This window comes from Paramormyrops kingsleyae, chromosome 13 (assembly GCF_048594095.1).
Source record: "Paramormyrops kingsleyae isolate MSU_618 chromosome 13, PKINGS_0.4, whole genome shotgun sequence".
NCBI classification, from domain to species: Eukaryota; Metazoa; Chordata; class Actinopteri; order Osteoglossiformes; family Mormyridae; genus Paramormyrops; species Paramormyrops kingsleyae.
Window position 1 is genome coordinate 8086437 of NC_132809.1, and position 13530 is coordinate 8099966.

Here is a 13530-nt window from a genome sequence, read left to right on the forward strand (position 1 = left end):
TCAAAAAAATATTCTTGACCTGTAAAATTTCATGAAAGGTGTACGGCCATCAACATACCGTATTTTAAAATAATGGCTCAAAATATGAAAATTGTGCATATAGCGTTCTTAGCCCATTTTTGCTGATAACCCTGTCATATTGAGAGTAGTTCGCTGTGGTTTCCATGACTCATGCCAAATGTGTTAAGACCTTGACATTTTCACCCAGCGAGGATCGTTAAGAAGCAAGGCTGCATAGTTGTGTTTTCAGGAACAGGAGGGCCGTCATTTCTCACACACTAAGCCAGTGGGGGGAGGGGGAGAGCAGAATTGTCATTTCGGAATGGAAAACCAATTTGATAGCTGTGAAAGAAATTGCTAGAAGGGCGAACGTAGTTATTAAACCAAAGAGAGAGGGAAGATGCTATTATTTGCTTGTGCAGGCACATCTCATCGATGCTTATCAGACTCGTGACTTTCAGAGTTTCGACGTGAATCCACTGGCCAATGTCAGCGCTGTAATGCAGCGCAGGCTGCGTCAAAGCGCCGTAATAGCGGGTGTTTTAGTGCATTTCTGCAGCTACTTGCTCTTCTTAAACACCTGCGGACTGAAGGGTCGATGGCAAAGAGCAGGAAGCAGGACTTACCGCTGAAGGTAACAAGCTAAATTTAATTTCAGTCATATGGGACCCAACATGTTAGAAGCAGATTAATGACCGAACAGAGATCCCGTCTCGTGAAAGCAAACAGCTTCTGTGTAGCTACATATTGGAGGTAGTCTGGGGGTGGCATTCGAGGCCTTAGTGTTTATACAGCTGTGGGAGGGGTCTTGGCTTTCCTAGGGGATCGGTCCGAGGCCCGCTGTGAATCTGCAGACTGCAGACTTGATCGGGGAAGGTGAGAAATTCCATCACAAAGTGACAAAATAAAAGCAATTTAACTGTGACCGAAAGCTTTAATTCCAAGGCAGAGAGATTAAGCTGTCTGATGGGCAGATTTAAGGGCAGGAGGAAAGCGAACAAAGGGAAACACTTCTGGTCAGGGTTAATAAGCTCTGGAAATATCATTCAAAGCAATCTCACTGTGACATGTATTTTCTCCAGTTCTCTCCCAAACACACGTCAGCAGTAGCCAAATGTTTTTCATTTCTTTTCCAGAGACGGCCGGGTGGTTTTCTGGGGGAAGGAAGGGTTTGGGTTATTTAAATATTTTTCTTATAATTTAGATTTTATTTGGTGAACTCTATTTTTGATCTGTAAACTTTTGAGGAAAAAAAAAAGACAAATATGCCCAAATTTAATCAGAGTAATAGTGGATCCACTGTTACAGCTGCAGTTCAAATGGAAATCTTACTTTGAATTCTCATCTTTCTTGTAGCAAACCTTCCACACGCCCAGCCTAGGCGATGAGGAGTTTGAGATCCCGCCCATCACCCCCCCTCCTGAGACGGAGCCGGTCTTTGGTGCATCCGAGGGGGACACGACCTTCCCAGGCACGCTGGACGCCCCCCACTTGCAGGGAGGGCAGTTCACCCCGCAGTTCCCCCCTCAGAGTTTGGAATTGCCCTACATCACCATCTCCCGCAGCCTGATGGAGCAGGATGGAACAGTCCACAATAACGTTCTTCCGGGGGTGAGTCCTGGGACGATGTGGTGGCTGCCTCAAGTGTGTGTGGGTGCACGTTCTCATGGGGATAAGACTTTTTAATGGTTATACTTACGGTAGTTTAGATTAATGCAGGGGTGAGATCCTGATGTTTGTGGCATTGTATTATGAAAATAAACAGAACATTAAGTTCAACCCAACTCATATTTTTTCTGGATTTTTATTGTGGTGTAGATTGTCTTGTTTTTTTCAGTCCTGACGTTATCAGAGTATGTGTGTATATCTATATAGTTTTACATATGCATACAGTCATACAATGACTTGTGTCCTATCGACTAACGCCTGATACTTACGTCTGAGGTTCCTTAAGAGCCTTAATAAAAGTAGACGTTGTGGACATTAGCGGGTGTTTTTTACCTTGTGTGTGGCATGCAGTAAGAACCATGCCGCTACGGAGGTTTAGTTAAGTGCGCGTGATATTGTATCAGGTGTGATACAGTATATTTGACCTCTCCCCTATAACGATCAAGATACACCAAGATTGACTCAATGGTTACTTGTATATTTGTTTAAAAGGTGTATCTCTGCACGCATTTGAAATAACTGAAAATATAAGATTCAACACACACACACACACACACCAGTGTATAATACGCATATATCATGTGCATAATATGCATACACAAATGCTTGCGTGTGCATATATATTTCTGTATCTATGGTGCTTCTAGAAGTCTTTTGTAGTGCTGACAGTAGTGTTACTATTTTTGTCTGCGCAGCTCTGTGTTTGAATGGAGAGCCGTATAGTGCAAAGCTGAGAAAAGCCTCCCCGGTTTTATTGTTACATTGACACAATAGGTGCATTCTATACATACAGGGTTCAGAGCCATAGGCTTTGGTATAAACAGCAGGTATGAGAGACTAGCATAGGCAGGGTGGCCATAGTACCTGTATGTGGGTCTTTATTGGGAATATAGGCCTTGTGTTTCACTGCACTTAGTTCATTACAACAGATGCTGTAACAGACGGCCTCTTCTTAATGCAGCTCGTGTGGAAAGTGGAATAGCTATCTCTGCTCAAAGGTATAGGCTTGGCAGAAACAGGCAGTGCAGCAAATCACTGTGAGATGAGGACTATAGCATATGAGTTTTTCCTCTGGAGTATTACACGTGATAACACTGTCAAACCGCAGTATACTCCGTGTGTATGTGTATGCGTGTCTGTATAGTTTCTTTAAATGTACAACTATATTCTGTATACCCAGCGACGTGTGTATAGTGTCTATAAAGTGTGTGTGTGTGTGTATGTGTGTGTGTGTGTGTGTGTATATATATATATATATATATATATATATATATATATATATATATATATATATATATATATATATATATATATATATGTGTGTGTATGTGTATATATATGTAAAACTATGGTTAATAGAATAAGCTGCAGTAAGATTCTGATCTCCTTTCTTTAGCTTAAATTTTTAAAAAGGTCGTTGCCTCCAACCGGAGGCCAGTTTATCTCCCTGTAATCTTCACAGACCTTCCCAGTCAGGTTCTCGCTTTCCTGTAATCTTTACAGACCTTCCCAGTCAGGTTCTCGCTTCCTTCATAGCACTGGAACACTGTAGCTCTCCTTCTCTCCTTAGAGTCAGATTTCTGGGACCCTCAACATCCTTCTCCTTGTTCTTGGCCCTGCTCTCCATACATGGTATCATTCTTACCTGCCTCTCAGCTACTGATATGGGCACTACTGTCGCCTGCTGTACTTCTCACCACACTGACAGAAAGCACTTTATTTTACTTCATAAACACAATCTGCTCCTGTTTCTGTACCCCAGGGTTCAGTTTGGGGCTCTCTAATAATAAGAAACGCTGCATTCTTTACTGCCCTGCCAGCCCCCTCAGTAATGTCCTCTATTCATGACCTGAATCAATGGTGGAGTTACAGTTGTTTTTTTTTTTTTTTGTTAATATGGAAGTTCTGTTAGTTGGTGTGGGGTGGTGCAGTTGTTAGCACTGTTACCTCTCACCTCTAGGACCTGGGTTCAAGTCTCCGCCATGGCTCCATGTGTGGGGTTTACATGTGTCGTTGTGAGATTTCTTCTGGGTAACTGCAGTTTCTCCCCACAGTCGAAAAACATGCTGAGATTAATTGGAGTTGCCAAATTGCCCATAGGAGTAAAGTGGTTTCAGAAAGTGGATGGATTTTAATGGATTTCTTGTTAAATCCTCACAGTTCACAAGTTTGGTGAATTCCAAAATTCTCCATAGACTACTGTTCATTCAGATATTTTTGTGCACAATAAACACTCTGCTCATATCACTTTCCCCTTGCTTACTAGGTTAAGTTCACATTGATTACCTTCACACTCTTCACAGTCTAGCCCCTATGTATTTGAAGGTTCCTCTGCTGTTATATACCAGGCCATGTGCTTACAGTAGGTCATCAGGGTTTAGACCTACCTCCACGGGTGGCAGGCTGTTTGGGGTGCTGCCTGCTAATCTCTGCCTTTCGGGTTACTATGCTTATTTAAACGTTATTTTGATATATTGTTTCCCCTGTTTTTTCTTTACTTGCTTTTGTTTTGGTGATGTTTACCATGTGCAGTGTATGTATTGCTGCTCTGTACTTCTGTTTCTTCATTTGGCCCTGTAAAATGTCCATGGGTATTAGAAAGGCAGCACATAAATACATGTAATATTACAGTCAACCCTACCACGTCGTGGGGGTTACGGGCGCAGGCCCCCTGCAGTCTGGAAAAACTGCGTAAAATTTTTTTGGTCCCCTTGGCGAGCAAATCGAGCATGCGAACGAAGCGAAGTGAAAAGATATGAGAAACACAAGATGCAAAGATCACTGCGCGATATCACAAAGGAGGCTGCAGTAAACACGTTTGGCATCCTCCACACCAGCACTGTATGTATATTTTTATGCATTTATGAGTCACTATACTTTGTGTATTGCCTGCTGGCTTTCGGGTGTCATCTGCGACTTTTGTAAGACGGCCAAAAACTCCCAAAGAATTCTCATTTAATTTCTTATGCCGACTCCACAATATATCATGATGCAGAAAGGTCGACTGTATTAAGAGAAATTGCAGTAGAGTAACGTCTGCAATGGTCTCTGTTTCCAGTGGTTTACTTCTGTGGATTAGAAATCAGAAATTTTGAAGTGAATTTCAATATTAAATGTCATGTATAATGATTATTCCTCCTTAAATTTAACTGAAAATGTTTATCCTTGGAATAGCACTGCACTAACATAAGGTATTTTTCATTTGCATTCCAGTATGCAGGATTATTGCCTTTTCTCTCTGTTTTGCTGGCTTGGCCAATAATCGCTGCACTTAAAACATCTGCACTGCATAATAAAGCTTCAAGGCTTTTGCCCAAAGAATTTTAATTTCACGGTCAGTTAAGTTTCCCACATCTGGAGGAAATGGAACAATTATAATTTGGGCTGTTCTCATAACTTCATAAAAGATTATAGATTTAATTTTCTGCTGTCATCCCCCTTAAACATCACATGTTTGCTTTGCGGTTTGGGAACACGAGTGGACGTAACGTGGCGAGTTTCTGCTTGCGGGACACTGTTTTTTTTCCCCATCAGCTAATCATATCTTCATCTAAAAATATCTGTGGTGCAATTCATTTATATAAGTAAATGGCTTTGAGTAATAAATAAATAAACCTTTTTTTGTACTTGCTTTTTATGCTACCCAGCAGTTAAAAAAAAAAAAGAAATCTCATTAAATTTAAATTCTCATTCAGTTGTTCACAATGTAGTGTTTGTGTCATTAATTATTGTATGCAGTACAGTGGAGTTTACAGACCGTGCTGCTATTACATTCAGACACCCTAATTGTCATTCGAATTGCCAAGCGTTACACTTCATGTGTATCTTTAAAATAGGCCACAGATGCCTTCTGCTTCAGAAATCTCCTGCATGCCTGGGACCTGCAGCCGTTATTTATTTAATCTGCCAGCCTAACAAGCTTCTGACTTTCATTTTTGTTTCCCAGCATGCATCCCATCCCATCTCATACAGACCAGATTTCTCATTTGGTTTCAGTTGTGCCAAATTCTATTGAAAGTAAACCCGTCACTTTCGCTTTATCTCCAGTCCCCTTCAGGCTTTGCTTGATGTCAAAACACACATTTCTGAAAGCTGTGGTTACTCTGTAATGGTTTATGAAGCATACCTGAATGTTACGCCGTGACATCTCACAAAAGGCTTTCTTCTGTATCAGTACGGTCAGATATGTTACAAATGGGTTTGCATCAACAGGACGGACTATCTAAGCAGTCTCAAAACAAACCTTTGATACATTATATGCATTATAAAATGAATGCTGCTGGCTGAAGTCAGAAGTTGTACAATTATGAAAAATATTAATTGTGGTTGTCGTAAGGCCTTCTTAACTACTGTTGGTGTGAACGGGGTTCCTGGATGCGACAATTCTGCAACCTTTCTACAGATGTGAATATCATTGAATATCTATGCTTTTTTTTTTTTGGTTACATTTCCCAAATGAAATTGTAGCAGCAGAACTCATGATCATTTAGGATTTTAAACTAGTTTGTCGTTTAACTTTTTTTTCATTTTATTAAAAATGTAATCCCTGGTAGGTTGTCAGTCTCGATAATCATCTGGTCTTGCAGAGTCACAGAATGGTACATCTCTCTGGTACAGAAAATAGAAAATTTAACCAGTGTTGCAGAAACCTTTTTTTTTTTTTTTTACACCTTTACGTTATCTCTCTTCCAAGCTGAGTGGCATTGACATCAGTTGTACATCAATTTCAGAAAGTGCCTTTCTTCCCCCCCGTTCTGTGTTTTTTACCAGTACGCTGGGGTGACATATTGGGTCAGTCAGACATGAAAGATACTCACACAAGCATGCAGTTCTTGTAATGAAGTCTCAGTCTGACCTTCTCTGTGATTGATTTTGTAATTTTGTTTTCTCAGGCAGCGCTCAAAATGAAATGAAATCATGTTGAACAACTTTTAAATACCCACAGTGCACCAGGAGAAATAGTTAAAGGGAGGAGGGACATGGAGCGGTAGCGGACTCCAAGACGAAAGTGGGGAAAAAATCAGAATGAGGGTATGGGGTGGAGCAGCAGGAGAGTATAAATGGAAAAAAGAGATGAACTGCATATAAGAAGATGTATGTGTACACATGAGAAAAAGGACAAGAAATGCTTTTTATGCTGTTAAATGCACTTACAGCCTTTGCTCACATTCAAAAATTGAATTTGTCCCATTTGCCTTAAGTACTGAATTATGCGGGCACCTGTAAATGAGAAAATAAAATAGTGTTCTTGTTTAAAAGCAAAATAGAGGAACTATGCACCAGAGACTGATAAACTCTCTTTATTAGGGCTGACCTTTCATGCTGCTGAAAGCTACTGCTGGATTCATCTTCATAATTACCATATAGATGATTTTGCTCCTCTTCTGGAATGACACATTTCCAAGAGCACTGTTAGTGATTGAATGGAAATTGAACTTGTTAACATTTTATTTTCAGTCAGTTACAGCTTACACAGCACCATGTATTGTGGCAATAGTGCATTGTGGGAACAAACCTTGAGCTCCTCCGTTGGCTGGATTCGCTCCTGTTTACTGTATAGTTGACCGGGTTTCTTTGAATCAGATGTGCATGTGAGATTGGGTTTTGTGGATAGACCTTTGTTCTGTGGTGCATTAGCAACTATGTAAATGGGATTTCATCCTGAAAACAAGACTGAATGGGAGGTGCTTTTGGGGAGGTTGCATGCTGGGATTACGCAGAGTTCAGTGAGTCCTGCTCTGTCACAAACGATCATCTTGTCAGTGACATAGTGAATCTGAAGATAGGACAGACACCAAAACACCAGACCACTGCTCTCCTCTGTGGCCATCGCGTACCTTTAAACCCAGATATAAGCTGACATCAGTGCTTTAAATTTAAATGGCTGCATCATACTGATAGTCTCACTGTGTGTTTCATAAAACATATAAATAAACATAATCACAGTCCATGGGACATGGGAGCGTGGCTTATTTACTATCTGAAATTACAATCTGATAATAAGCATTCTATTGTTGACCACTGATCTTTAATTCATTGTCATCTTTTGTAATACGCTGTCTTGATTGATGACTGTAATAAGGAAAAATCATTTTCCCATGAGACATTTTTGGTTAATCTCTTTTTGTCCGTATCTTTACATGCTTTTTTGTTTGTTTGTTCCCCTGTCTGAGTTATTTGCCATAACTGGAGATGTTCAGTTACTCTGACTCCTGATAGATTCAATATTACCAAGTATTGAGAATGGTCAAGCAAAAAAAAAGGTGGTAATATTCAGCCATCTTTTCTCCCATCATCCATTTTCTAAAGGGTTACTTTAATGGTAATAATAATATGTGTTGAAGTATTGTTGACTAAGTAAGAATGTGTTTATGTGTGTGCTGGAGAAGTAGTATGCTTTATTGTATGAAATGTAGACTGCTTTTAGTCCGGTCGGTAATGGAGGAGTTCGCCTTCCCGATATTGTGTTGATGTTAAAATACATTCTAGTGTGTGGTACTGAATTCAAGATGAATGGACTCATTCGGTTGTTTGACATCGTTCCCCATCTCTGTGTGTACCCTTTTAATCTCTCCTTCCTTTGTAAGCTTTTAAAAACCGAAGCCTTTTAGCACGAGTATTTGTGGAAAGTGGGAAAGATGTTGTTTACGCTTAGATCTCATTTTAGTGGTATTTGTTTGCGCGGCCGATCATACTGATTTAGCTTTCTGTCATATGTTCTGTAGATTTTGAATGCATCTATTTATCCCTAAATATAGAGAGATTTGGATATGCATTTCTGCAAAGTAGGCATGGTATCAGAATGTTACTGATTTGATTGGACTGTAATGTAATGTAAATTTAATAACTCTTTATTGAGTAGCCACCTGCATGTTGTTCTGTATATTGTATTGTATAGTATAGTGTGTAAGTATCAATTAACGGTCAGGTATAATGTCATTGAATGCCTGTACTAGTACTCTGACGTTTGTGTGCTTAACCATAACAAGTTTTATTCAAAATACCTCCTTCAATAAAATGGGATAATGTTTTTTCTTTCTCTTTTTAATTTAGAACATTGGTCAAGCCCATCTTCGACAGTATCACCCAGACCCCTCCGTGGTCATGAGATCTATCATCAACATGAGTAACTCCTCGGCCATGATGTCACAAAACCACCTGACCACTGTCAGCCAATCTCAGCTCAGTGCACCACTGGGCTTAAACATGAGGGGACCAAACGTTCCTCATACCTCACCGTCACCTCCTGCCAGCAAGTCTGCCACCCCTTCTCCTTCCAGCTCAATCAATGATGAGGACCCTGATGATACCAACAGGGTAACTTTTACGATATGTACTGTACTTCTTTTCAGAATCAAAACACATATACTTATGTTTCTTTTTCTTCTAAACCATAATACATTTTAAAAATGTATTCATTCATTTTTTTTTTTTTTTGCCAATCAATACAATTTACTATTGTATTGATTGGCATCAGAAAGACCTGTCCTATTCCTCCCAGTTCCTGATGAGTGAACAGTGGCATACATTAAATTACCTGCTTTTTTTCTTTTGTAGGTAATTGGTGAAAAGCGGCCTGCCCCTGATGCAGCAAAGAAACCCAAGACCCCCAAGAAAAAGAAGAAGAAGGACCCCAACGAGCCGCAGAAGCCGGTCTCTGCCTATGCACTGTTCTTCCGGGACACACAAGCAGCCATCAAGGGCCAGAACCCCAATGCCACCTTCGGCGAGGTTTCCAAAATAGTGGCTTCTATGTGGGACGGTCTGGGAGAAGAGCAGAAGCAGGTGACCTCAAAATAGAGCTTTTGATTGGCTTCTACAGCTCTGCATAACAGTGTCTATAGTGTTTACTGTCAATGCACAGTTTGAATCATCCATCCTTATGTGCATTACTCTCAATGTCATTGCAGGTCTATAAAAGCAAAACAGAAGCTGCCAAAAAGGACTACTTAAAAGCCCTCGCCGCCTACCGAGCCAGTCTGGTATCAAAGGTGAAACTCTTTGCCTTTTATTAATGAATTTGTTTCTGATTGGCACTTTTCCACAAAAGGGTTCACAAGCTTGTGAATGACCAGAGTAGTTCACTAAATAGTTCACTACAAAAGGACCTGAAAAAGTTGGCGGTGACTGAAGTGCTGGTGTTGCTCTCTCCCGCAGGCCGCGGCCGAGTCCGCTGAAGCCCAGACCATTCGGACGGTCCAGCAGACGCTGGCCTCCACGAACCTCTCGGCGTCTCTGATGCTCGGTGCCCCTCTGGCTCAGCACCCTGCCGTGTCTGCGGCTGCACAGGCCTTGCAGCAGGCCCTGCCGCGCGCCATCGCCCCCAAGCCACTGCACTTGAGGCTCGCGGGTAGCCAGATCACAGCCTCCGTGCCAGCAGGACCCCAGAGTGTCGCCTCAGCCACGCCCTCGCAGCTCCTGGGCCAGATGGGTGCCGGCGGAGCCCTGGTGGCTGGAGCGCAATCCATGGCGGTGGGCGGGCAGATGAGCTCGGCCGTGCAGTCGGCCCACATGCGGCACCAGCACCTTCACCACCAGCCGGTGCACCAGCAGCAGCCCTTCCAGCACCAGCTGCAGCACCATCTCCAGCAGCAGTTGCAGCAGCAACAGCACGTGCAACAGCACATGCAGCTGCAACACATCCACATGCAGCAGCTGCACCAGCAGCAAATGCAACAGCTCCAGCAGCAGCAACAGCAGCAGCTCCAGCAGCACCAGTCTCAGTGCTCCCCCCCGCAGCGGTCCCCCAGCGCGCCCCAGTCTGTGGGCAGCCCCCAGCCCACTCTGCCTCAGCAGCCCCTGTCCCAGATCCAGGCCCACACGCAGGTCCTGTCCCAGGTCAGCATCTACTAAGCCAAAACCCCAGCTCTCGGATAAGAGGAACCTGATATATGCAGCATTGCTGGCTGCTTTCTCCTCAGTTGCACTTAAGAAGTGTGTAAGGACTTGTGCATTTTACAGTGAACTGAATCCCCCCCACATGGGCAGACATGTGGACGCAACTCTTTATTATAGGGGGAGCTGGTGAGCAGCTCAGCGTTTAGACCGTTCTGTTACCACATTTCAAAACCACCTCGAGACACACAAGGAGGAACGGCGCAGTGCCCCCGCAACAAAAAAAAAAAAAACACACCCTGCTCCCATTTAACACCGAGGCTTTATTTATAGGGATTGATTATTGCAGGCGGACACCTCCCATCGGGCAAAGCTGAATTAGCTTAACCAGGGATACTCCTGGGATGGAATCCTTTGTGTACTGGCCTGATGGAAACTTCAAAAAAACAAAAAACAAAGGTGGAATGACTGTAATCGGTGACTCAAATGACTGCTGACTAGTAACGTAATGCTCAGTGGAAAATGAACCTGTGACTTGCGCATCTTTCCATTTGCCCATATGTTCCTCACTCTCTGCTGTGCTCCAGTTACCCCTGGAATTTATGAGATGCGTTTGAAATGAATTCAGCTGGTATTGTAAAGACTCTCTCCCAAGGAACGGCAGGCCTGAATAGAAAGGGGGCACACATTATTAAAAAAAAAAACTGCTGTACACTCATTTTAGTTGACATCTTTAAACTGTAATGTAATCTGCTGTAAGTGTCTCGGGACGAGGCCAAGTCCAACATGCTTCTCTTCATGAAAATGTTCCCATGCCGATTATCTGAAAGCTCTCCAAAAACACAATGTTTCGTCTTTACCTCAGAGTTTTAAGACTGATAAATTGTTTCTATTTTTTTTATTTTGTGTAAAAAAAAAAAACAAAAAAAGCGAATATTTTATGGCAGATGTAAAATACATGTTCATAATTTACATATTTTAACATTACCCTTTAATACCAGAAATGTGTGGGGCTGGGTTAATTACCATTTGGATACATTGTCATAGCCAGCTGTAGAAGAATCTATACAGAAAAAGATGTACATGTCAGACCATATGTAAAGGATTCATATGTGATTAGCTCTTTGGTGACGTGTGGATTGGTAAGTCACTTAGTGTGCACTTCTGTTGTTTTATACTTTTTTATGAGTTAAAATAGCAGCAGTAAATATTGTTTGTATTTTGCATACAGAGGGAAAAAAAACTGCCTTTCTGCTCTATCTTTAGAATAAATGTATTTCAGGTAAAAGTCCATCTGGTTTCAGCTCTTAATGAGTGTAGATCATCAATCGGCCTGTTCATTTTAATTTGGTCATAAGGTTAAGAAATGGTGATGAGTTCCATTACTAATATATTAACCATAATTTTGTACTGAGTATTATATATTTCATTGTGTCTCACTGTTTGAAATTAAATATAACAATCTGGAACACTTAAAGGAATCGTTTCATTTCAGTGTTTGTTTGAGGTTTATGATTATTACAGTGAGCATTTACATGAAGCATAACAAATGGGGATTTTTATTTTATGCTTCCTTTAAATTGCAGATTGGTTTTCAGTGATCACATTAATGCTAACAGTGTCAGATGTACAAGGACTCAAAATTATGGAATAATTTGTTTTTACCTCAATAATCTTGTTTTATTTATCAGTACAGTACTATTAGTAATCTAATTCCTGGGTTCTTTCTGGTTGCTTTTTTTATATAAATAATCCTCCGTTATGAAGAGCTCCTCAGGGTGTTCATTTTCCCGGGAAAATCTTAGGGGGTGGGGGTGGGGGTTGTAATCACAAATTATCATAAATCTGCAACATAAAATGTTAAACAACTTCACCCATTTTTCCCTCAATGCAAAAATTTGCCTTTTCCCCTAAAACACAGTTACAAAATGTATCCACACATCCTAATCCATCTTGAATATTTTTATCTTCTATTTGTAACACTTTGTTTGTTTGTTTTTTTTATTGTGCTCAGACTTTTGATTAGAGGTCCCATGGCTCAGGTTTAATTGCGGGCTGCCCTGTTAGGGGCCGTTGTGAACAGGTCTGCAGGAAACCACAAATAAAGGCTGGCACCGATCTTAAACTGCTTATGATCAAATGAAAATTTAAAAGGCAAGTGCTGTGCATGACCTGAATGCTGATGTGTGAGGTGGGAGGGGCCTGTCGGGGGGGGGATGTTGAAGTGGGTGTCCATGGCGACCAAACGCAACATTTGAAAATGGACAGTAGTGCAGCATTGAGAAGTGCATCTCAGACTCTGAGAACTTCACTGCTGCACGTTTCCCGTGGCGCTTCATAATTCCCTACAATAACTTTATATAAATATATAAATATGCTCTATATAAATACAAATCGGTGGGAATTCTTGCTTAAAACTGCTTCTTGTATGTTTTAATACACAAACTCGTGAACGAGTTTATTGTTATATACTTTGCAATATGAGGCAATAGGTGTTGATTCAAAATTTGGATCAGCATTTTACGGTCTAAAGCAACTGGGAATTAGATATGATTAGGCTCAGTGTGATTCATTTTAATTCCATTGAGATTTCCTCTTATCCTATTCTTTTAAAATATATATATATATATATATATATATATATATATTCTTGTGCACCTGTTAAAGTGTAAAATGCCAAAGAGCCTTCCCCCCAGATAGATACATTTTTTAATAATAATCTGTGTCGACATGTGACCTAGATTTATAGTCTCATTCAGTCAAACATTTACAAGCTGTTTTTTTCCTCCTCTTTATTTGCTTTAAATAAACAGCAATATATTAAGTTAGACAGGGGGCCAGTTGTCAGAGTGATATGGATTTTTGATGACTGATTTGGAAAGCTGAGTTTTTTCCTCCTCGTTGGACACACACAATGTGGGCTCGACAATGGAGCTTCTGGTCCTGACCCGTGTCCTGCACGCCCGGAGCCAGTGTGTGGGCCACAGTCGATGAGTTCCCCAGCCACATTGCCCATCTTTAATTAAC

The 13530-nt window shown here is 41.2% G+C and overlaps 1 protein-coding gene across 2 annotated transcripts in view; it reads left to right on the top strand.

Moving 5' to 3' along the window:
• LOC111848202 (TOX high mobility group box family member 3-like) overlaps positions 1 to 11980 on the top strand; it is a 35560-nt gene extending 23580 nt beyond the window's left edge. For both annotated transcript variants that reach the window (XM_072698117.1, XM_072698118.1), the window contains exons 3-7: positions 1357 to 1611; positions 8722 to 8985; positions 9226 to 9453; positions 9579 to 9659; positions 9826 to 11980. In XM_072698117.1, the coding sequence (XP_072554218.1) occupies positions 1357 to 1611; positions 8722 to 8985; positions 9226 to 9453; positions 9579 to 9659; positions 9826 to 10521 (1524 nt within the window). In that variant the 3' untranslated portion in view covers positions 10522 to 11980. The remainder of the gene's footprint in view (positions 1 to 1356; positions 1612 to 8721; positions 8986 to 9225; positions 9454 to 9578; positions 9660 to 9825) is intronic.
• Positions 11981 to 13530: the final 1550 nt, after the last annotated feature.